This window comes from Daktulosphaira vitifoliae, unplaced genomic scaffold, assembly GCF_025091365.1.
Source record: "Daktulosphaira vitifoliae isolate Bord-2020 unplaced genomic scaffold, ASM2509136v1 Scaffold_2, whole genome shotgun sequence".
Lineage (NCBI taxonomy): Eukaryota > Metazoa > Arthropoda > Insecta > Hemiptera > Phylloxeridae > Daktulosphaira > Daktulosphaira vitifoliae.
In genome coordinates this window covers 44593698-44617103 of record NW_026099573.1, presented here as the reverse complement: position 1 = coordinate 44617103, position 23406 = coordinate 44593698, and the positions used below count along the sequence as shown (strand labels likewise).

At 22.6% G+C, this 23406-nt stretch overlaps 2 protein-coding genes across 35 annotated transcripts in view; both read right to left on the bottom strand.

Moving 5' to 3' along the window:
* The window catches only part of LOC126899250 (uncharacterized), a 66074-nt gene extending 49422 nt beyond the window's left edge, over positions 1-16652 (bottom strand). For 6 of the 12 annotated variants that reach the window (XM_050673932.1, XM_050673933.1, XM_050673928.1 and 3 more), the window contains exons 1-12: positions 16471-16650; positions 15323-15355; positions 14547-14570; positions 12091-12111; positions 11571-11594; positions 10745-10759; positions 4246-4269; positions 3343-3366; positions 1979-2002; positions 1877-1900; positions 1561-1584; positions 1275-1298 (exon numbers count right to left, since the gene is read on the bottom strand). In XM_050673932.1, the coding sequence (XP_050529889.1) occupies positions 1275-1298; positions 1561-1584; positions 1877-1900; positions 1979-2002; positions 3343-3366; positions 4246-4269; positions 10745-10759; positions 11571-11594; positions 12091-12111; positions 14547-14570; positions 15323-15355; positions 16471-16557 (348 nt within the window). In that variant the 5' untranslated portion in view covers positions 16558-16650. Of the gene's footprint in view, positions 1-1274; positions 1299-1560; positions 1585-1876; positions 1901-1978; positions 2003-3342; positions 3367-4245; positions 4270-10744; positions 10760-11570; positions 11595-12090; positions 12112-14546; positions 14571-15322; positions 15356-16470 lie in introns of all 12 variants that reach the window. The other 6 variants (XM_050673925.1, XM_050673924.1, XM_050673935.1 and 3 more) reach the window with 2 other exon arrangements.
* A 2248-nt stretch (positions 16653-18900) lies between these two features.
* LOC126899247 (kinesin-related protein 4-like) overlaps positions 18901-23406 on the bottom strand; it is an 89355-nt gene continuing 84849 nt past the window's right edge. For 21 of the 23 annotated variants that reach the window (XM_050673895.1, XM_050673899.1, XM_050673907.1 and 18 more), the window contains 4 exons: positions 20263-20286; positions 19721-19744; positions 19564-19585; positions 18901-19055 (listed from right to left, as the gene is read on the bottom strand). In XM_050673895.1, the coding sequence (XP_050529852.1) occupies positions 19565-19585; positions 19721-19744; positions 20263-20286 (69 nt within the window). In that variant the 3' untranslated portion in view covers positions 18901-19055; position 19564. The other 2 variants (XM_050673897.1, XM_050673896.1) reach the window with 2 other exon arrangements.

Sequence of the window (23406 nt, the reverse complement as noted above, 5' to 3'; positions counted from 1 at the left end):
ATAAAAAGTGAAAGTCTTTTTCTCTACCTAGTTTCATGCATTCATTAAGAAAACATTCAATGATATTGGTTGGATTGCTAATATGTTTGTAGATCATTTCTCAAGTATTTATAAAAACAGTCCATAGTAGTTCCAATTTTTCACTTCCAAATGATGCCCATGTTTTAATTTTCCGACTTTCTTCTTGACAATATTTTTATCCGAAATCATTGAATCCTCATGCTCTATAAATACCTGTCCTGATCCAAATTTAATTTATAGTATATTTTTTTCACGGTGTACATATGTTATTGCCTTTCCGTTTGATTACATTTTTAATCTTTTCTTATCATCTGATGTTTTTTCTGATATTTGGAAAAACATTAAAATTTCACCATTTCCTAAAAGTCCTAGTCCAACTATTATAAATTATCTCCAATATCAACGTTATCTATTATCCCAAAAATATTTGAGCAGATATTTTCTCAAAAACTTATTTCTATTCTCAACACCAATATAAAAAAAAAAACAGCATTACGAAAGCCAGATCAACCACTACTAACCTTCTAGTTCTCACAGAGGATATATTTGAGGCTTTATCAATTGAAAATAATATAGATGTTATTAATACAGATTTATCCAAAGCCTTCAATACAGTTAACCATATTATTCTTTAAAATAAATTAAAGGCTTGTGTAGTGTGTGGCCCTATTTTATTTAATTAATGTCTTATTTCATTAATCGTGTTCAATTTGTTAAATTCAAAAATTATCTTTTTTACAGTTTTAAAACTACAACAAGAGTTCCACAAGAATAACAGTTAGCTCCTATCTATCCCTATAATACATAAATAATTTTTCTCCTATTTATTCTCCATGCTGCTATTCTCTTTATGATTTCAAAAGGTACTGAACTGTTAAATGTCATTTTAAATCTCCTACAGCAGAATTTAAATATCTTTTCTAACTTATGAAAATTTAAATTATTTATTCCTTTATATTATTAAGTGTAAATTTGTTTCTTATAACCGCACAACGGATATCAATATTTTGTTTTGTTGATATTTTTAGTATATAGTGATATCAATTTTTTAAAACTTGAGTTATTATTGTGAAATTGTTTTAGTCATTCATTTTCATTTATTATCATTAATAATTAGTAATTAAATCATATAATTACTAAAAAATACATATAATTTTTAAATTTTATTGAAAATTTTCAAGAATAGTTGAAGATATGAAAATTAAAAAAATATTAATTAAAAAAAAAATATTGCTCTCGAGTAAAATTAGTACCTGTGTGGTAGTCTTCTTCCAAGGCTAATTAAAAGATTGATTAGTAAGATTAATATGTACGTTATTTGATAATGTAATACATTTGCATTAAATAGTACATTTCAAGAATATAAGCAATACAACGCAAATGTACGCTGAACGTTTTCAAACATAATAGAATATGTAGCTATGTAAGAAAGACCGCCGATACAGAACCATATTCAAGAATAGAAATAAAGATTAATTTCCGAAAAATTGGATTTTTTCAATTTTATCTTTCAATTATTTTTTTGTAAAAAATTCATACCTTATCCAATGATGTTTTCGGAGACTAAAATAGAATTAGTACGTAAGATTAATATGTACATTGTTCAATTCTGTGTTACATTTGTATTAAATACTAAAAAGCTAGAGGTATAATCAATTGCTATTTTTTTTAATTATAGACTACTACTATTCATGATATAGTTTACATTACTAAATTTAAAATTAATAAATTTAATTGAATAATCGAAATTAAATTATTTAAATTAGTAAAATACACTTTTTCATAATTTGATGTTTAGCATTTATTATTGTTTTTAATTTTATCTTTTAATTATTGTCACGTGTAAAATTCATACCTTATCCAATGGTGTTTCTGAAGACTAAAATAAAAATTGGTGGGTAATATTAAAATGTAAATAAAGTTTATTCAAATATTAATATTATATAAAAATTTATACTTGATTCGCCATCATCCTTCGATACTAAATAAAAAATGTATAATAATTACTGAATAATAACTAATTTAAAATTTCAACTTTCTCTCTTAAAATTCTAAAAGTAATACTTAGTAACTATTAATTCATAAGAGATCCTTTCTTTTACAATAGTTTTGACTATAAAGTTTAACTATCTTATCCTAACTATGGAATAGGATGATGAAAATGGTCATTATTAAGAAAACCAATAATTTTTCAATTCGATTTAAATAGGAAATCTAAAAATAATAATAATATCACTCAAAAAATTAAGAAATACTAATGCATTTTTCAAATTTTAAATTCATTCTCAGAAGTCAGGAAAAATCATAGGATCCTAACCTCTTAATATTATCCCTCTACCTTATCTTATTTTAAACATAATGTTTTTTATTTTATTCAGAAATTAATAGTATCCTACGATTTATACTTTTCAAAAAAAGAAAAAAATCCAACAAGCCAAGAAATGGTAATTAAATTTTTTTTAATATTGGTTAAAAAATTATTATCAATCAGTCATTTTCTTAGATTGATAATATATTTATTTGTAAGCTAGCTAAACATTTTGTTTTCATTTAAAAAACTTAAACTTGATAAAATTTTAAATAGATAGAAAGCGGATAAATCAAATTTGTTTTTTAATTTTCAGATGTTCAAGACAATTGACATATATGAAAAAATCACACTATGTTTTATATTTTTAAAGATATTGTGTACGCCATAATTGAAAATATATGTAAAAACACTTGCACACATATATGTTTTGTATAAAGAAATAACTTACAAAAGATTTTAATTTGATTTTTAAAATAAATAAATGCAATTTTAATTATTTGTCGGTTTTTATTTTGTCAATTATAATTTCTTCTATCAATATTTTGTCTTTAGGTAATATAAAAATGAAAAGAGATTCAATTAAATTAGTTTAAATACATTAAGTGTGTCAAACAAATGATATATTGTAGATATTTTTTAAAACATAGGAGCAATGAATAAAATATTTAATTCTCTAATAACTTCTCTCCTATTCAATATCACTTCTATAAAATTTCACATGCAATTTTCATAATTAATGGGCTTCATTTGATAAGTTTTTTAGTTATTTGAAAAATTTGTTTTTACTTGTACAGAAGTACAAGAACTGCCCTACTTGTTACCGTCCACACATGTTTAAGATAAAACGAACTTAAGAAACCATATAATAATCATTATATGGTACTTGGTAGATATAAATATATTTTTTTAATTTATGTTTTAACAAAAAAAAAACTATTAATTTTTAAATAAAATTAAATAAATTATAATTTAAAACAATTTTGTACTTCAAATTAAAAATTATTTTGTACCTGTTCTGAGTTTTCTTTATCGGACTAGAAATGACAGATATGAATTAAAAAAGGATTGAAAACATATTAGTTTTGAAGTAAATCATTTTGTGTTATCAATTATTTGTAATAAATGTATCAGAAGATCTCAAATTGTACATTGTTGAAGACATATTTTCAAAAATTGAAAATAATTTTCGTTTTATTTTTATTGTTTAGAAAACTAATAAGAATGGTTATTGAAATAAATAGTCATCAATTTTTTTTTTTTTTAATAAAAATATAATTTATTATAATTGTGACACGGTTCTGTGTTGCTTCACGACACACGACATACAACAACAACAACAACCACCACTATGACAAAGTGTGAACTGCGCGCACAAACACACCCAAAGAATAACTTAAGTATATGTGGTCTTCACTGTGATACACGGTATGAATAACTTAACTTGACCTATACTCTGACTGCGCTGAGTGGTTTCATACCCGGCCATCAACGAGTAGACTGATGACTTAGCGGGGTATTTGACACGATCCCACGTCGATTTGCGAGAAACAGAGCCCAACGATAGTCAGCTATCGTCATACTACGTGTTTATGGGGTAGTTTGACTGATCACCACCGCGTGCCTTACGCTACGGCAACAAATTCGCTGCATGACCGCAAAAATCCGCCACAAATATACGTTAAAGTCACCTTTGTGTCACCGTATCGTCCGCACCGACACTATGTCAACGAATTATTTCATTAACTTTGTTATTAACTGGTTAATACACTGGGGTGTTTTATAAAAAATAAACAGTGTGTATTAAATTTTAATTGTCTTGAGCTTGAGTAAAAATAAATAAAAATTCATTACTAAAAACTAGTGGGGTTTTCCAAATTTATCTTTCATTTATTTGTATTGAGTAAAATTCATACCTTCTGATTTGTCCTCCTCTCAACCTAAAACAAAAATTTGGGCGTAAGATTAAATAGTATAATGCTAAGGAATTATTTACTTATAAGTATTAAACCTATTATTTTTAATTAAAGATTACTATTATTTACGATGCAGTTTGTTATTATTTTATTGAAAATTAAGAATTTTAACAAGTAAAAAGGAAATTAATACAATACACATTTATTCATTATTTTAATTCTTACTTTTAGCTTCGATGCGAAGCTGAGAAGGTATTGGTTTTACTATAATGTGTTTTTTTTTTTGTGTCTGTTACCACTTTTTCTCAGCTCTCATCGAACGGATTTCTTTCAACGATACGTCAAAAGATCACAAATCGTATCTAGTCGAAGACATTACCTTTAAAACTTGAAAAAAATTCCCCGTTCCCCGTTAATGGGGGAAACCTTCAAAAAAATTACAAATTTAAAAATCGCTAATTTTCGAAATTTTTTCAATTTTTTTTACTAAAAAAACTTGCCGTAACTTTTCAAAAATGAACATATCAATATAATTTTTTTTTATATAGATGTTTGATGTTTTTACTTATCATTTGGTATATTTTTTTTGCAAATCTGACCCTTTATCTGCCCAAAGGGGGGGATTTAAAATGGTGACTGTTTCACAAAAAATTAACTAAAAATATTTCATCATAACTTTTCAAAATATTTCACAAAAAATTAACTTTTTCAACTTAACTTTTGAAAATGTTCCGGAAGGTCTAACACTTTTATATATATCTTAAATTAAAGCTAATGTAATATACTTTAATTTGAATAAAAAATTTGACCTTTGGACTTGTCTTCAAGGCGAAAATGGCTACCGAATGCTATTTTCGTGTGAAAATTTTCGATTTTATTTTTTATATTTTTAACTTTATAATGCTATAACTTATTGAAAAGTGTATGGATTAACACAATTTTTTTATGAGCAATAATATTTTTTAATAATCCCTTTTTCATTGGACATACTTTATCTTAATCAGGATATTAATAAGGAACTAGCAGATCATGTAGCTTTTGGAATAATTGTTATAATACATTGACCTCTCATTACAACTCTTATCTAGACAGTAAACTATGATAACTATTGTCAAGTAAAAATTGTCATACTGTCACATATGAGCAATATAATCAATATTATCTATTAAGCAATAAATTTAATTAATTTAAAACTTTCATGTAAATAATAAAATACACATAAATGTTAATATGGATTGTCACTGATATGTCAATTTTGTAATGAAATAATTAATCATTGTCCAGAATAGTATGTTAAATTTTAAGATAACATGTAATAAATAATTTAATAAAGAGATATCAATAGTGTTTCTGACACTTCTTGCACATGAATATAGATATATTAATTAACAAATCAGGATATAAAAGGGAACAAAAAAGGCCTAAAAATGGGCAGTATACTCTTGGCATGCTCTCAGTGTCTCATCAGTATACTCCCATGGCTCATTTTATATTGATCCAGGCGTGCTCCCAGTATTGACGCAGCTCATTAATCTCAATCGTTTAGTTCATGTGTAAGAAGTAAACAGATACGTTAAGAATTATTCAAAATAAACAGACGACTTAATTCATTCTCTAGATATCCTTTGGAAATATCAAGGTAAATGCTAATTAATTAAATTAATAAGGTTTAAAAATATTAATTCTTTAAGTACATGGTTAACATAGGGACAAAGAAATATTGAGTGATCACTAAAAAAATCACTCTGTCTTTATATTACCTTTTCACTATTCTCATAAACCCTCGAACTCATACCCGAGAAACTTTATTAAAACAAATAGTAACTTCTCTTTCCCGATAAATTAGAGTAATCTTCTTTTTGAGTTACTATAAAGTGGCGCCCAATAGCAGGCTTAGTTAAAATTTTACTAAGGGTTAAAAACAAAAAAATATTTACAGAATTAAAATATTTGAATTATTTAAATAAAAAATTTTTTTTTACTAATTTTTAAATACCTAAATATATGTTATGAATTGATTTCTATTAAAATAAAAAAACTAATATTTAAATAAATGAATTTAAAAAAAAAATAGGTATTAGAAAAATTAGATAAAATAAAATTGAGAAATTTAGAATCTATACTGTAAATATAAAAAAATAAAAGCGAGAAAAGAAATATATGATAAAAGGTAAAGAAAAATATTAAAATAAAATTGAGAATTAAAAAGTGAATTAAAATAAATTATTAAAGTGAATGAGTTAAAATAAAATTAAAAATTAAAATAAAATATTGAAGTGAAAATATTAAAATAAAATTGAGGATTAAAATAAAATATTGAAGTGAATGAATTGAAATAAAATTGATAATTACAAAAGTGAATTTAAATAGAATATTGAAGTGAAAATATTAAAATAAAATTGAGGATTAAAATAAAATATTGAAGTGAATAAATTGAAATAAAATTGATAATTAAAAAAGTGAATTTAAATAGAATATTGAAGTGAAAATATTAAAATAAAATTGAGGATTAAAATAAAATATTGAAGTGAATGAATTGAAATAAAATTGATAATTAAAAAAGTGAATTTAAATAGAATATTGAAGTGAAAATATTAAAATAAAATTGAGGATTAAAATAAAATATTGAAGTGAATGAATTGAAATAAAATTGATAATTAAAAAAGTGAATTTAAATAGAATATTGAAGTGAAAATATTAAAATAAAATTGAGGATTAAAATAAAATATTGAAGTGAATGAATTGAAATAAAATTGATAATTAAAAAAGTGAATTTAAATAGAATATTGAAGTGAAAATATTAAAATAAAATTGAGGATTAAAATAAAATATTGAAGTGAATGAATTGAAATAAAATTGATAATTAAAAAAGTGAATTTAAATAGAATATTGAAGTGAAAATATTAAAATAAAATTGAGGATTAAAATAAAATATTGAAGTGAATGAATTGAAATAAAATTGATAATTAAAAAAGTGAATTTAAATAGAATATTGAAGTGAAAATATTAAAATAAAATTGAGGATTAAAATAAAATATTGAAGTGAATGAATTGAAATAAAATTGATAATTAANGATAAACCGCAATATTTAGTAGCTTTTTTACAAGGCCCAGCCTTAACATTTTATGATAACATTGAATCAAAAAATCTACCGTGGAAAGAATTAGAAATAAAATTTAGAGAAGAATTTGAGCCAATTGCGCAAAATGATATGTTACGTATATTATTGGAGAGAAGAAAGCAGGTAGATGACGAACAAACAAGTGTTTTTATTAACGAGATTGAGGCATTATGTAAAAGAGTTGACAAAAACATGTCAGAGGAAGAGTTAGTACGAAATGTAATAAAAGGTTTAAAGCCAAATATTGCTAGATATATTGGAATACTTGAAAACCGTAATTTAGATGAGCTAAAAAGAAATATTCATAAATATGAAATGATAGAATTTATGATCACTGGAGAGACAGCTAAAAGCCCGTCTGAGATAAAACAATCAATAATAAATAAAAAAATTAATCAAATAAATAAACATAATAATAATAATGAAATCCAAAAATTAAATGAAGAAGTATTATCTTTAAAACAAAATCAGGAACAAATTAATGAATATATTAACTTTTTACCTAATAATAACCAATTTCAAAATAATGCTAATTTATACAATAATTTTACAACAAGAAATAATCAATTCCAAAATAATGTTAATTTATCGAACAATCATTTTTTATCTAAAAATAATCAATTTCAAAATAACGCAAATTTATTTAACAATAATTTTTTATCTAGAAATAATAAATATCAAGAACAATGATACATTTAAAAATAATGTTCCGTGTTACAACAATAACACATTACAATAATTCAGAATTGAATAATATTTTTGATATTAGAGAAGCAAATAAAGAAAATATAATACAGAATTTTATTTTTCCAAATTTAAGTAAATTTAATATTTCAATACAAAAAGTAGAGTTAAACAAAATAGTAAATGAAAGTATAGAAACAAAAACATTATTTAACTTTATAACACCACCATTAATTAATAACAAAAAATTGTATTCAAATTATTTAGTTATTTCAGATAAAAATACAAAGGAGACATATGAAAAAAATCAATGAAAATTCCAAATAAAAATGAATTTATTAAAGACAATAGAAAATTTTCAATACCTTAACTCAATCAATTGAAATTGTAAATTTTTACAAGTACATATAAAAGCAACAAATCGGTTTAAAATAAATTTAACTTATTTTTATAATAATCATAACACTATGAAAATAGCACAAGATATTATTAAAAAAAAATGAAACGCCATCATTTTTACCTAATAAACTTATTCCTTTTGGTTATAAGTATATTATAACCTTTATTCTTATATGAAAAATATTCCACAAATTTTACTTAATTTTAGAAGAAACGTTTTAAATACAAAAAATGCATTTTATCATTCCTTAATTAAATATTATTGGAAATTTAAAAATTACACACAACCTTTTGTTAAGCACAACATGAAAAAGACTTGCATTAAGCATGGCATTTATATTTTTGCCCTGGATTTTAACATTATTAAACAATTTTTATTATTACTCAAAAAAATGTAAAACTTTGTTAAAAAAAAAAAAGAAATGTTCGTAACAATAAACTTATGATTTATTATTTTTAAGTTAAATAAATATTATACATTATATTATTGGTCAATTAATCATTATGTCTAACCTTTAAAGAGCTAATGAAATAAGCATTACACGATATTCATAATCAATTTTCAATATTTAGTCACACTATAAATGTAACAATTTCATGTCTTAAAAATGTAATATTTTATTTCACATCATTGTATAATAAATAACTATAATTTTATAATAATTTTAACATTTTATATATACATTATAAGTTATACATTTGTAAAGCAAGTAAACAATCTCAAATTATGAAAAATACATATGATTAATATCAATGAGGCATAAACAATTCATACTAGTAATGGTGGTTTAATAATTAGTTCAATAATTACTAATTGAAGACTACGGAATTCAGATTATCAATAAAAAGTAAGGTATCAAGTGCTTTTATTGTATCAATACTCATAAACAAAAGATACATTGAATATATCCATTAGTGTTGGTAACACATCTTTGCTATTGTTACTCATGGATACAAATGAAAGTTATAAATAAAATAAATAAAAATCCAAAACCAAAACTATAGTTTTCAACATTAAGTAGCACTGCCATACCTGTCATTACAGAATCAAATAACAATATTTCAATTTACATAAAATAAAATTCTAGAAGAACGAAAAATGTCTGAATTTTTTTATTTTAATGACTATTACTATGTATGAAGAGAAAAAAAATGATCTTTCAGGCAGCATTACATCTTCTTATACTGTTTTAAAATATTATTGGCACAATTTTTTTAAAATATTTTATACTTTATACTTAACATACTTATATACTATCATATTATCATTTCTTACATTATATACTTAATATGAATTTGATTATGAACTTTTAAATAATGTATATACTAATAATTAATATCCAATTCCATAATAATTAATCATTATTAATTATAAATACTATTAATTACTTATTTTTTACAAAATTGTTATTATACCGTTATTATTATAATTTTTTTTTTGACTATGTATACCTTAGTTGTGAGGACACATCTCTCAAAAAAATTGGGGTGGATGTTATAATACATTGACCTCTCATTACAACTCTTATCTAGACAGTAAACTATGATAACTATTGTCAAGTAAAAATTGTCATACTGTCACATATGAGCAATATAATCAATATTATCTATTAAGCAATAAATTTAATTAATTTAAAACTTTCATGTAAATAATAAAATACACATAAATGTTAATATGGATTGTCACTGATATGTCAATTTTGTAATGAAATAATTAATCATTGTCCAGAATAGTATGTTAAATTTTAAGATAACATGTAATAAATAATTTAATAAAGAGATATCAATAGCGTTTCTGACACTTCTTGCACATGAATATAGATATATTAATTAACAAATCAGGATATAAAAGGGAACAAAAAAGGCCTAAAAATGGGCAGTATACTCTTGGCATGCTCTCAGTGTCTCATCAGTATACTCCCATGGCTCATTTTATATTGATCCAGGCGTGCTCCCAGTATTGACGCAGCTCATTAATCTCAATCGTTTAGTTCATGTGTAAGAAGTAAACAGATACGTTAAGATTTATTCAAAATAAACAGACGACTTAATTCATTCTCTAGATATCCTTTGGAAATATCAAGGTAAATGCTAATTAATTANCTTTTTACATTTTTATCGTAATAGATCACTTAAATAAAAATCATACTAATAATTTCTAATTAACTTTTGGTTTTTATTATTGACTATCTAGTATGCCAAAATGGCAATTGACATAATTATTAATATATAGGCCAAAGGGATTATAATTATTATTTATTATTTTTATACATTTTTATTTATAAAATACTTACTTCTTGCATAATTCTCTAAAATATAGAATTAATAATTATTCGTATATCATTTACAAATTTAATCAATTTGAATTGACTTGAATATAATTTATTAATGCTAGATTTTTTCAGCTCATCATTTGTAATTTATCACAAAATTATCTATTCCAAAAACTTATCTCTTAAAAAAACCTCATCAAATAGATTAATTTAAGAAGACAGTTATTATATAATAATAATATAAACTTATTTTTATTAGAAAATAAGAACATCTAACACCCTAGTAAAAATTAAATTTACTATGCTGTCATAATTCTTTTTGAAATAAGAAAATGCTTTTTATATTATTTTTTAAATTCACAAGTATATTATTTTCAATCCACCTTCCTGTGGTATTATTTCCAGAGAAAAAATTAGTTTCAGTTAGTCTTATATAAAGTAATTCATTTATCATGAACCATTTAATTAGTCGGAACAAAAAAATAATATAAAACTGCCACACCGTTAGTAGTAAAACAATTAATACTTAAATTTACGTTAGTATTTTTTGCTCATTGTAACTACTTGACAAGGTTAATTTTTTGTTAGTTTCATATAAATATGATTTTTCTGCATATTTTATATAATCACGGCTTTAATATTTTGATTGTTTGTGAATATATTTAATATGTGGTTAATTTTGTTACTAAAAATTTTAATCTATGCGTAGTAACTACTCATAAGTTAAACACTATTGAACTCTAATAATTCGCATATCTTCTTATGCTATGTCAGCTTATTATTTATATTAAAAATAACAAGTTAATAAAAATATCATAAATGAATAATATTAAAAATTATTCTGTACCTGATCTTCATAATCCGAATAATTCTAAAAATGATAGTGGAGAATTAAAAAAAGTGTTTTAATTTATTATTCTGTAAGTAAATCATTTTGTGTTATCAATTATTTGTAATCAATGTATCAAAAGTTCTCATATATCTAATTAAAGATATATTCTCAAAATTTGAAAAATCTATTCATTTTATTCTCCTTGATTATAAATCATATAAGTATGTGAATTTATATAAAAAAAAGTCAACACTTTTTACTATAAAAATCTTTTGAACATTTTTACTAAAAAATATCATTTACTATGATTGTAAAAATTATTTTGTTGACTTTTCTTTTATATATAGTTCTAACTAACCTCCTAAGTAAAAAAGCATAATTTTTTTTTAATTACAATGATATTTATGTTATAACGAATTGAAATCCACAATTATATTGAGTATAATCTTGCTTATTTTATTTAAATAAAAAGTCACGTAAAAGTTCACAAATTAATAATATTATATTAATAAAGAACTAAATTTGTATGTCATACCGAATTATGGACATCAATAATCTAAAAAAAAATCGTGAATAATAAAAAATAACATGTAAACTTTTTTTTACTTTACATAATAAAAAAACATAGCAGATCAATAACATAAACTAATAAAGAAAATTATATTTTAGCTTTGATGCCTAGCAAAGAAGCTATTGGTGGTTTTATTTTTCCGTGTGTTTTTGTATTCTGTACGCCAATACTCCCACTTTCATGAAAATAAGAAAAATTGTAGTTGTCAATCTTGATATTTTCAATTTATATTGAAATAACTTTTTGACTTCTGGACGGATTATTGTGAAATATTTTAATTATTTACCTTGCTGAAGACATGTTTTTTTAGAAAATTTAATCATTAACTAAAATATGAGGGATTAAATATTTTTGTATTTTATTGGAAAGCATCGATACATGTATATCATTCTAAACTACGTATTTTTTTAAATTTATGTATGTGCTATACAAGGCTTTATTATAAAGCTTTTTTTTTACGAACAACTTTAATACATTTTCTAATAATTTATATTAATTATTTGTGTTTGAGTATTTAGTATTGTTTTTCACTAATAACTACCATTTTATGGTAAAAAATGCCACTAAATATTCGTAGTTTAATATTACGATTTAAACAACTAATTATTATATTTAATAATTAGCAATTAACTAAGATATTTATTTTAATATTATTAGCCTAAATAAAGAAAAGGTTTAAGTAAAACGTTAAATTTTTTTATAAATAAAAAAAAAGGTATATAAAACCTAAAAAAGATACACGATTAAATTTAAATAATAGAATAAATAAAATATATTTTATTTAAAATAATATGAGTAAACTATTAATGAATTCTCATATTAAAGGAGTTAATATAATAACCAGGTTAAATATTAGGAGTCAATACTGAAACTGCTATTACCATCTTTAGTAAAAAATTTGACGATCCTAATTCTAGCATTTTTTTTTTTTTTGCAATTTAAATAAAATTCAATCGTGGGTAAGAAAATATTTGTAGATTTTTTTGACAACATAGAAACAAAATGTAAAAAATGGTGTCATAATGTGTCTGCTACATATATAATACAATAAAATCAAATCGAAATATAAAATAATTCAGACAACAAATACTTTATTAATTAAAACAGTATTATCCAAACAATCACTTTTATTCTCAGACCTACTCAATTCATATGAAATTCAGACACTCATATCAAATTAAATTCAGCTACACACGTTAAAATTCATAGTATAGTTTTCAAAATTGACGAACTTGAGGAAATCCAGCTAACTATTCTAGTAGGTACACAATTACCTATCACATCTAGTATACAGAGCATCTTAACATTTTTCTAATTAATTACAAATACTATTTAAACTAAGGATAGATAATTCATGTACCATTTAACTAAGTTATAATCTAATCCCTTTATCGGGTTCAAACGTTACAATCTGCATTGCTCATAACTATTTCAAATTATAGCTTATTTAATGTACTATAAGATTAAAAAAATATATATATTCCAACTTGAATCCTACAAGTAATCGACATATTAAGTTAAAAATCATGTTATTTTAGATGAATATTTTAATTTTTTTTCTAATACGCATCCAAGCGATTGATATTTTATCAATCCACATTAATTTAAAATATACCTCAACTCCACTTTGCTAAATCTCTACTGTAATTATTTTTTTTGTTATTTAATCACTCTGTATAATATTACTTTTTGAAATATTTACATTTAAAGATTTAGCCTAAGTGAGGAATAGTTTTTAGTAATACTCTACTTTTATTATAACGAACAAATAAGAACATTACTGCGTTTGTACTCATCTCGCCTACACTTAAAAATTTATAAAAATTCAATTCATAATTTTTTTATTATTATAAATTGCATTAAAAAAATGATTATCAACCATTTAAAATTGTATTTAATTAATTTTACATCTAAAAGTATGATATTATTGTAATGTTTTGATTTTTATAATATTTAATATAGGCTCCAATTTAATTTTTGATGTTATTTTTAATGTAAACTATCCTTAGAAATGTTCTGTTTTCGTTAAATTTTTCATTTACCTATCAGAGCTCACAAAAATTATTAATTAAATGTATTATTGAACCGTTATTTAATAAAAAAACTCAGGTAATGATTTTAAATAAATCACTTTGTAGAGTGAATTTAAATTTCTGTAACATATTTGCCAACAACAGATCACGAATGTATTTATTTTTTCTATTTTTATTTTTAAATTAACAGTAAAAATGAATTTAGAATAAAACAATACAACCTTAATTTTATACTATGAATTATAGATAATAAACTTATACCACTTTTTCTAAATTACATGGAAAATTTTTTATTTAGTTAAACACAAAAGTTGCAAACATTAATAAATATATATATATATTTTTTTTTAATTAAATAATAATTTATTTATTTATAATAATACATACTTCTTGACACGATGCCGTTTGCAACTATTAATAAATAGAATCATTTAAATTAAAAGTATATTTTAAATATTTTATTCAATAAACCACAAAAAAATACTATACATGTGATAGCGTTAAAATTGTGTATCAGGGCTAACTATACATAATATGATGGTAAGGACTAGGAATTAAATGCACTTATAAATTTTGTTAATGTCACTTTAGAGGGTTCCAAGATTATGCAATTTTATCGTATTATAATATAGTAACGTAGAAATATTTTTAATTTTAGAGAAGGTAAATCCCCCTAATCAACTTTAATACTATAACCTGCAAACAATACATTACTAAGTGTTTAAGTCAATTAAATATTTGTACTGGCTGATAGTGTGTTCGAAATAACTTAATAAAATTTATAAAATCATTTAATTTCAGACCCTACTTATGGTAAATAAAATCATTTAAAAAACTTTTATAATATGCATAAGGCGATGTTACATAATTTCATCACCTTAATCAGGTTAACTAAACTGAATTAGATGACATGAAAATTGACACTAGAGGCATGAAGATTATGAATCAAAATATAGTAATGGTTACGAACAATTTATGGAAAATTTTTTACATACCAAACAATTATAAACTTTTCAAAAATAATTTATATTAACGTATATTTATTTTCAATTGCTCTTATACCTTTTTTGTAAGAACAAGGTAATATTGTTTTACGGCGTAAGGTTTTAACATGAGAATGAGCTAATAAATAAATTTTATTATTTATTGCAATAAATTCTTACCCGTCTTTTATAATTTTTATACTTCTCTCCAGACTAAAATATAAAATGATAAGTTAGATTAATACACTATTTGTATTACATACTACAAAACTAGAAAATTAAATAATAAATTAAATCATAAATCATGTCAAATCGAAGATTATATATCGAAGATATTACCTCAAAAGTTAAAATAATTTCACCATAAATGGGGAAATTCCCGAAAAGTTACAATTTTTGAAATTTGGTAATATTTGACATTCTTAAAACTTTTTTAATTAAAACTGTCATAATTTTTTGAAAAATGGACGAATAAAACAAACCCTTAGGTTATCTATTATTTGGTATATATTTTTTGAAAATTTGACCCTTGTCGCGCCCACAGGAGAAGATTCAAAATGGCAACTGTTCCACAAAAAATTAACTATTTCATCATAACTTTTCAAAATATTCAGGAAATACTAACACTTTTATATATATCTTAAATTAAAACTTATGTAAAATACTTTATTAAAAAAATAAATAATTTGACATCTGGACTTGCTTTCGTAGTGATAACGGACATCAGAGATAATGTAAAAAGAACGATTATTGTGTAACAATTAAAAAATATATAATATATTGTTGTACTTATTTAAAGTTTTTTTTAAAAAATTAGTGTAGACTATATTTGATTGACTATAAAACCAACGAAATACACATTAATAAATTATTGAATATCAGTTTCATACTAAACTTAATTACTATAATTTGTAATTATTCATATATTACACTTAAAAGTTAACAAATTAGGATATAATTAATATAAGTATATCAATTGAAATAGAAATTATCCTAGTAATAGGAGTTGATGTTGCATTTTTAACTATTCATAAATTTCTTATAATTAATCACTATCTAAAGATTTGCATTAAATTGTTTCTTATGAAAGTGGTCATTATCAGATATAAACTTGTCCCAATTGTGCCACGTCCTCACTATGTCACAACCCCACTTTGTCACCGTTTGTTTTTTTTTTAATTAAATATTATTGAAATAATGACGTATTTTTACATTATATAGTTAAATATTAAAATGAAATAAGTACAATACTTTAATTGATATCTGTACTTATTGATAACACATTATAGGATAAAGAATACAATTTTCAACAAAGAAAACATATTTACCTTATTATTCCCTGCATTTACAACAAATTGGGATTCAAAATGACTCCATAAAAAAATAAAAATAATAAAAAGGTTTTTGAAGTACATTATAATTTTTCTTATGTAAAATATTGCAACTGAACTGGAAATTATTATTTAGTGATCACGCTAAAGTAATTTATAAATTAGTAACTCTTGAATCCGTATAAGTATAAGCTTTTAGCACAAACAACAATTTTAATTCTAAAAATAAGTATTAGTATTTACATTAATATTTCATAGTTAATTTTTTTTTTTCGATAAATAAAATCATTATTAAACATGTTTTTAGAAATATCTGTCTAATTAAATAGTATATGCTTTTGTTACACATATAATATACAAATTATGAACAATTTTGTGGCCAACATATAATTAAAGAAATAATACTTTAAAATCCTGAATAAAGATTTATCAAAGACTAAAGAGAAAATTACCAAAAAAGTATTGATAGCCCAGTAGGCTATTTAAGTGGTCCTTAAAATTAAATATGAATAATGTTATAATTATAACACTCAAATTTGCTCAAGTATGAGATATCAACCAATATTTGCACTATAATATATAAAATTTACAATTTATAATTGATGAATACTGCAAATTAAAATTAAAATTTATTTAAGTAGAAGAAAGTGAGGCAAATTATTGCTTGGGGCAAGATCTACTTAGTTTTAAAAAAATATTGTATTGTTTTCGAACATTTTTCGACAAATATTTCGAAAATAACTTTTATGTACACAAATGATTATCATATTGTTTTTGTAAAAAAATAAAATTTATATGATTACAATATATTATTCTAATTTAAACTTAAATCAAAAATAATTTTTTTTTATTTCATTAAATAATGAGTAATTAAGAAAATGGGTTTTTATTGTTCTAATTTCTTACTTTCTGAACACTTCATATAATATAATTGTTTAAACTTTACCTAAATTAAAATAAAATAGGTCAAATCGTTCTAAATTTGATGCAATCAGACAAATTTAACTGTTTTTTCTAGTTAATTAATAATTCTTAAAACAATTAATATTAATTAATGAGCTTTTTACAAATTTATCAATATTTCATGTAGTATTTCTATCAAATTTCAAGTTTTTATAGTAAATGATTTTTTTAGATATTAAATAAACTTAAGACTGTCAAGATGCCCCAGCACACCCTTTATTGAAGACTTAAAAAATCAAAATATTGTAAAAAAAATCACAATAATAATTATAGTATCACTCGTAGTTTTGAAAATGTATGTTTCTCTACAAAATTTTATCGAAAAATTCAGATATTTAGTTTTGTACTTATTTAATTTATTTATGAGACATCTAACTAAATATAATTACATTTCTATGCCTGTAAAGTGAATAAATTTAACTTAATAAAAAGCGTTTTATAGGCCGACCGATATAGTCCAATCTTGAAGTACTGCTTCTCATGCGTATGGCCTACGCATTTAGCTAAATATTCTTTCTACAAGATAGAAATATTTTCTACTCTACTCTATAATTAATGTGAATTTACACATTTGACTTAAGCTTAGATAACTTGAGGTATTATTTATATTAAAAAAAGTGATAATTAATAACTATTATATAAATACATTTTAAGTCTCAAAAACGAATCTATGGAATTTTATACCAAACTAACAAAATGAGCAATAATAAAAAAATCTAGTGGAATAATTTTGGGTTTTACATAAATGTGATTTGTTTTCTTTTAACGCATAAATTTCAGTATTACAGAAAAAATTATATTCCGTTTTTTTTTAATTATGTATTTTTAAATATATTTGGTCATTTGTAATTGTATTCTCAATATTAAAAGAGATATTGACAAAAAATGAAAAGAAAGTATTTTTTCATGAAAAAATGTTTTTTATTTTACAATTAACGGTTAATGAAACCTAAAATAACAAGCTCCTATAAAAACGCCGGGCTAAAATTGAAAAACGCGAGATGCGTAACTTCATCATCGATCACTAGATGTATTATTGCTCATTTTGTTAGTTCGATATAACATTTCACAGCTTCATTTTTGAAACATTAAAAAAATTATTTACTAAATTTAGGATTTAAGAGCTATATTCCTAGATATTGTTTATAATCAAAAAATAACAAAACAATGTAATAACTATTTTACAGCAAAAATGTAGTTTAAGAGTATACTTATTTACAATCATGTTTTTAGGTTTATTTACATTTTGACAACACTACTAAAGTCAATGCAAAATAATCATTTTGAAGTTTACCATTTTAATTACACTAATATCAATTTTATTTGATATTATTATGAATAAATTATTTTAATTTTAATAAGTATTTTTAGTTTCATAGCGAACATTAGAATTATTTTTTACTTTTAGGTACAACAATGGAACTATTTTATAAATTTATAAAACACTTTGCAATTTATATCAAGTAATTTTATTGAACAATATTTACAATTAATTAATTTAGAAAGCTTTATTAGACATAAAAAAGTGAATATTAAAACTTAATAGTATCTTATGGAAATTAAAATGTAAAAAAAATTGTCCAATCATAATTATTTTTCTTCGTTGAAAAATTCTCTCTCTGAAATTTAATTTTATACTATAAATATTTTTTATTATTACAGATTCTTTGATATAAAGTCAAGTTTTTCAATATTTATATAATAATATTTTAAAATAACAGTTAGCGGATTGAAATTAGTCTAAATCTTATGATATGGAAAAATTTTTAATTATTTGAATATTTCTTTATATGTTCTTCTTTCCATTTCTTACTTGATGAGACTACTTTTATTAAAATAAAATAAACATGAAAATATTCAAATTTCTACTTAATTAAATATTAATTTAATTATTTTATATTTTAATTTTAATTTCTAATAACACTCATGCCCTAAAATAAAAATTATTTTTATTATTTCTTATAAGAGATAAGTAATAAAAATTATGTTTTAAACGTAGTACAAATTATTTAAAAAAAATATTAACACAGATATTTTCTGGATCAAAAGTTATTAAAAATATTAGAACAGGCTTAGACACCCTATAAAATAAATATAGATAAAATTATTTAGTAATTTTTTTAATACCTTATTTGTCATTAGTATCAGACTGAAAATAAAAAATATATTATTTTATAAAAAAAAAATTTGATTTTTGATATTAAAAAATACTATCAAATTGTACTTCATATATAAAATATATTATTCCAAATAACAATATTAATTCGTTTTATATCATTTTTACCTCTTCTGAAGACGTATCGTGAATCTAGGAAAAAATGTTAAGACTGTTATAAAATGAGTTGCATAAAATATATAGGTTTTCTATAACTAGATTATTAATCTTAACCGTGTGATTATTTTTTTGAAAATATTTAAAACCTCTTGTTTACTTCACAAAACTTATTTTGTTTAAAACTTATAAAAATTTGTCATGTATAAAAATAATTCTTAAGTGTAATACTGTACCTCACTAATAGAACAAACTAGTTTAGACTCAACGTAGGACAATATAACGGTTGTTGCAATCAAAATGGAACATATAATACTGAATGTAAGGATTTTAACGTTTTTATAAAACTCGAATGCCATTAAATTATTAAGAGCAATGTTTATCTACCCCTCTCCGAAATTATGCTATCATGGATGTTATTTATTAGTTGTAAAAGAACTAATAAAGGTAACCAAAATGAGTGACTTTACAGATTTTATTTAGCCATAATTTGTTTTGAGTTTTTATTAAAAAAATTAAAGAAAATATATAGCAAAAATTATAATAAAGCTTACATTCTTTTTAGACGATTTAGATATCTGAAATTAATATAAAATGTCAAATTAAAGTACAAATACTTGTTGGAAATAAAACTTCAATGATTCCTTAAATAAAGAAGCCATATATATATAATATAATATAATATAATGTATATTATCAATAGAAAATTGATCAAAAAGTGCTAAACATTATCATGCAATAACTGTAGAGCGGCTCTTCGAACCTCTTTGACCCATTATCTGCCCACAAGAAGAATTCAAAATATCAACTTTTATACAAAAATTAAAAATTTTTAACTTAACGTTTGAAAATGTTTTGGAAACATTGCGTCTGTTAAATTCGTCTTAATTAAAGCTTATGTTATGTGCTATAATTTAAAAAATTTGCCCCGATAACTTGTCTTATATATGTTAACTTGCCCCAAATTAAAACAAAAAATATTATATTTTGTGTAAAAAAATCACTGTTTATCATATTTTTTTCTACATTAATTCAAACAGTGGAGTCCAATAGGAGTAAGGTTAAGAACCCAAACTTAACTTCCGCTATTACAAAAAATATATAATAATAAAGAATATTTATGGGTTTATTATAAATATTTTCAGGTAGGATTTTTAAAGTGTTTATATCTAATAAACAAATAAAGTTATACTAAAAATTCAAATGCCATTTACTATTGAATTAAAAAGCCAAACATTTTATTAAATTGAAAATATGTGTTCCCATTTAAAAAAACAAAGTTGACCCCCCTACAAGGCATAAAGGATGAACTTAAAAAGTATTACATAGTTACTAATTCAAGAATAATGTGTAACTTTTTACAAACCAAAATAACCAAAAAAAAATGTTTAAATTATTATTACTCTGTAAGTAATTGAGTGGGTTATGATAAAAAAATCGCTCTGTATAAATATGGATAAAAATTAAAAAATAAATAAATTACAAAATTATGTGCATTACTAAAAATTATATTACGAAAAAAAAAAACTTAATTATCAAAATTTCATTAAAAAACTTTGATTTGTAAAAAAATTATTTTAACTGCAAAATCTTATTTTTAAGACGGTAAACAAAAGCTTTTACTTTTAAATGTAATTTTATTAATTTTTCTTGTATTTCTTTGAGCTTAAACACGGCTTATATTTATTAGTTTTATGTGTATTTACATTTATATACCATTTTTCTTAATTGAATTTTTTTATTATTAATATTACAATACATTTAATTATTATGACACGAGTATATACAATTATTCGTTCATAGTACCACATCGATTACCGATAATCAATGTGTCCACATTGCGACGCGATGTATTTATTATATGTTTTGTTCGTATTTGTTCCGTATCATCGAGTAGTGGAAATTCTCAATAGATTATTTATTTTTAAAACTTAATTGCACAGTCGATGACAAATCCACATAATTCCAGTTCCACAATATTATATCGATTATAATATTGCATTCACGATAAAACGATATTTTGAAAAAAATACAAGTCCAAAAAAAATTATAACGTTACAAGTCGCGTGATAGTAAATATGACCCCTTTCAATTATGATGAATATTTTAAGTCATACATTTTTTTTCGAAGGTATTTATTTATGAAAATCGATTCAATATTACTATAAAAACCATCTTCTAAATTTATATCTATGTACACCTTTTATGCAATATAATACATCCGTTTTTATTTATGTGGGGGTATGCTAGACCCCCAAGCGACTGTTTAAGGGTTAATAATATATTAAATACTAGGCAGACAATTACTATGTGCTTCAATATTTGCTTTCAATTATAATTGAAAATAATTAATAATTATTAATGCCTTCATTTTAGATTAATTAGTATAGTCTTATAATAGTAGTAACCCCATTTAAACCCTCCTTTTACAAACAATTAGATTTTAGTGTTAATTTTAAATAATGTAAGAAGATTTTTACAACTTTTAAAGTATATATTAAGTATATTTGGAAGAGGAGGTATGCTCTTTCCAAAAGAAATATTTTAACTACCAATGGCTTGTGATAAATTACAATTTGATTCATAACTTAAATTATAATAAAAATAGCAAGGATCAAAAAAATCAAAATTTTATTTTTTTTAAATATTAATCTATACTTGCAATTTCGATACACGTTTGCCATAATATTAACAAAATATAAATACATTACGATTCCTCCGTAAATATTATAACATTAAATTATTTATTCGTGAATAGTAAATCATAAACTTATAATTAGGATATGAATAAGGAAATAAGAGTTCATTTTGCTTCTGGAAAATTCTTAAAATTAAACACTATCTACAGATTTGCATCGAAATTTTTCTTATGATAGTGATTTTTAACACTGTCAGATATCATCTATACTTGTCCCAACTATGCTATGTCGTAATATACTCGTCACTACCATAACATGGGATATTTATACATTATATTCTTAGAAAGACATGATCTTTTTCTAATAAATAATTATATAAACCTTTAACAAACACACACTGTGTTAGTTATAATATAATACACATGATTCTATCAAAAATTGATTAGTAATCACTTTTAGAAATAGTTCCTTCCGAGAGGAAATCTATAAATTATTTTTGTCATCTTTGTTAATTTAGTTTTAATAATTAAATTTATTGTATTAATCCTGGTCTTATTGGTAAAAAACTATGTTAATGTTATATATAAATGTCAACATGATTTATATATTCTATTCATCTGTAATAATCTCTGTATGTTATGCTTATTTATCAATAAACAGTTATACTGTAAGAATTAGACAATGATGATTTTCGGGGGTAAAAAATATTATAAAAAGACAGAGCAAACTCTTATTCCGGCCTATTCTTATCATACTCTGGACTACGTTTAACGAACGTCGAAATCGTCATTGTCGAAGTTCTTACGTGCTTGATTTGTGTACTAAAACTTGAATTTGTGTTACTTTATTTATTATTATATTAATATTATCACTTAAGTTATTATAACAACTGAAGAAAAATTATCAGGTAAGATTATTAAATCTATAAGAATATTTATATTGTCATTTTATAACCCACAAATCACACCCCTAATCAAAAGTAACTCTCACTCTTTTTTTTTCCTCGACTGGCATTATTGTGGGCCGCCCTGGAACTGCCATGAGGTATTACTTCAGGGC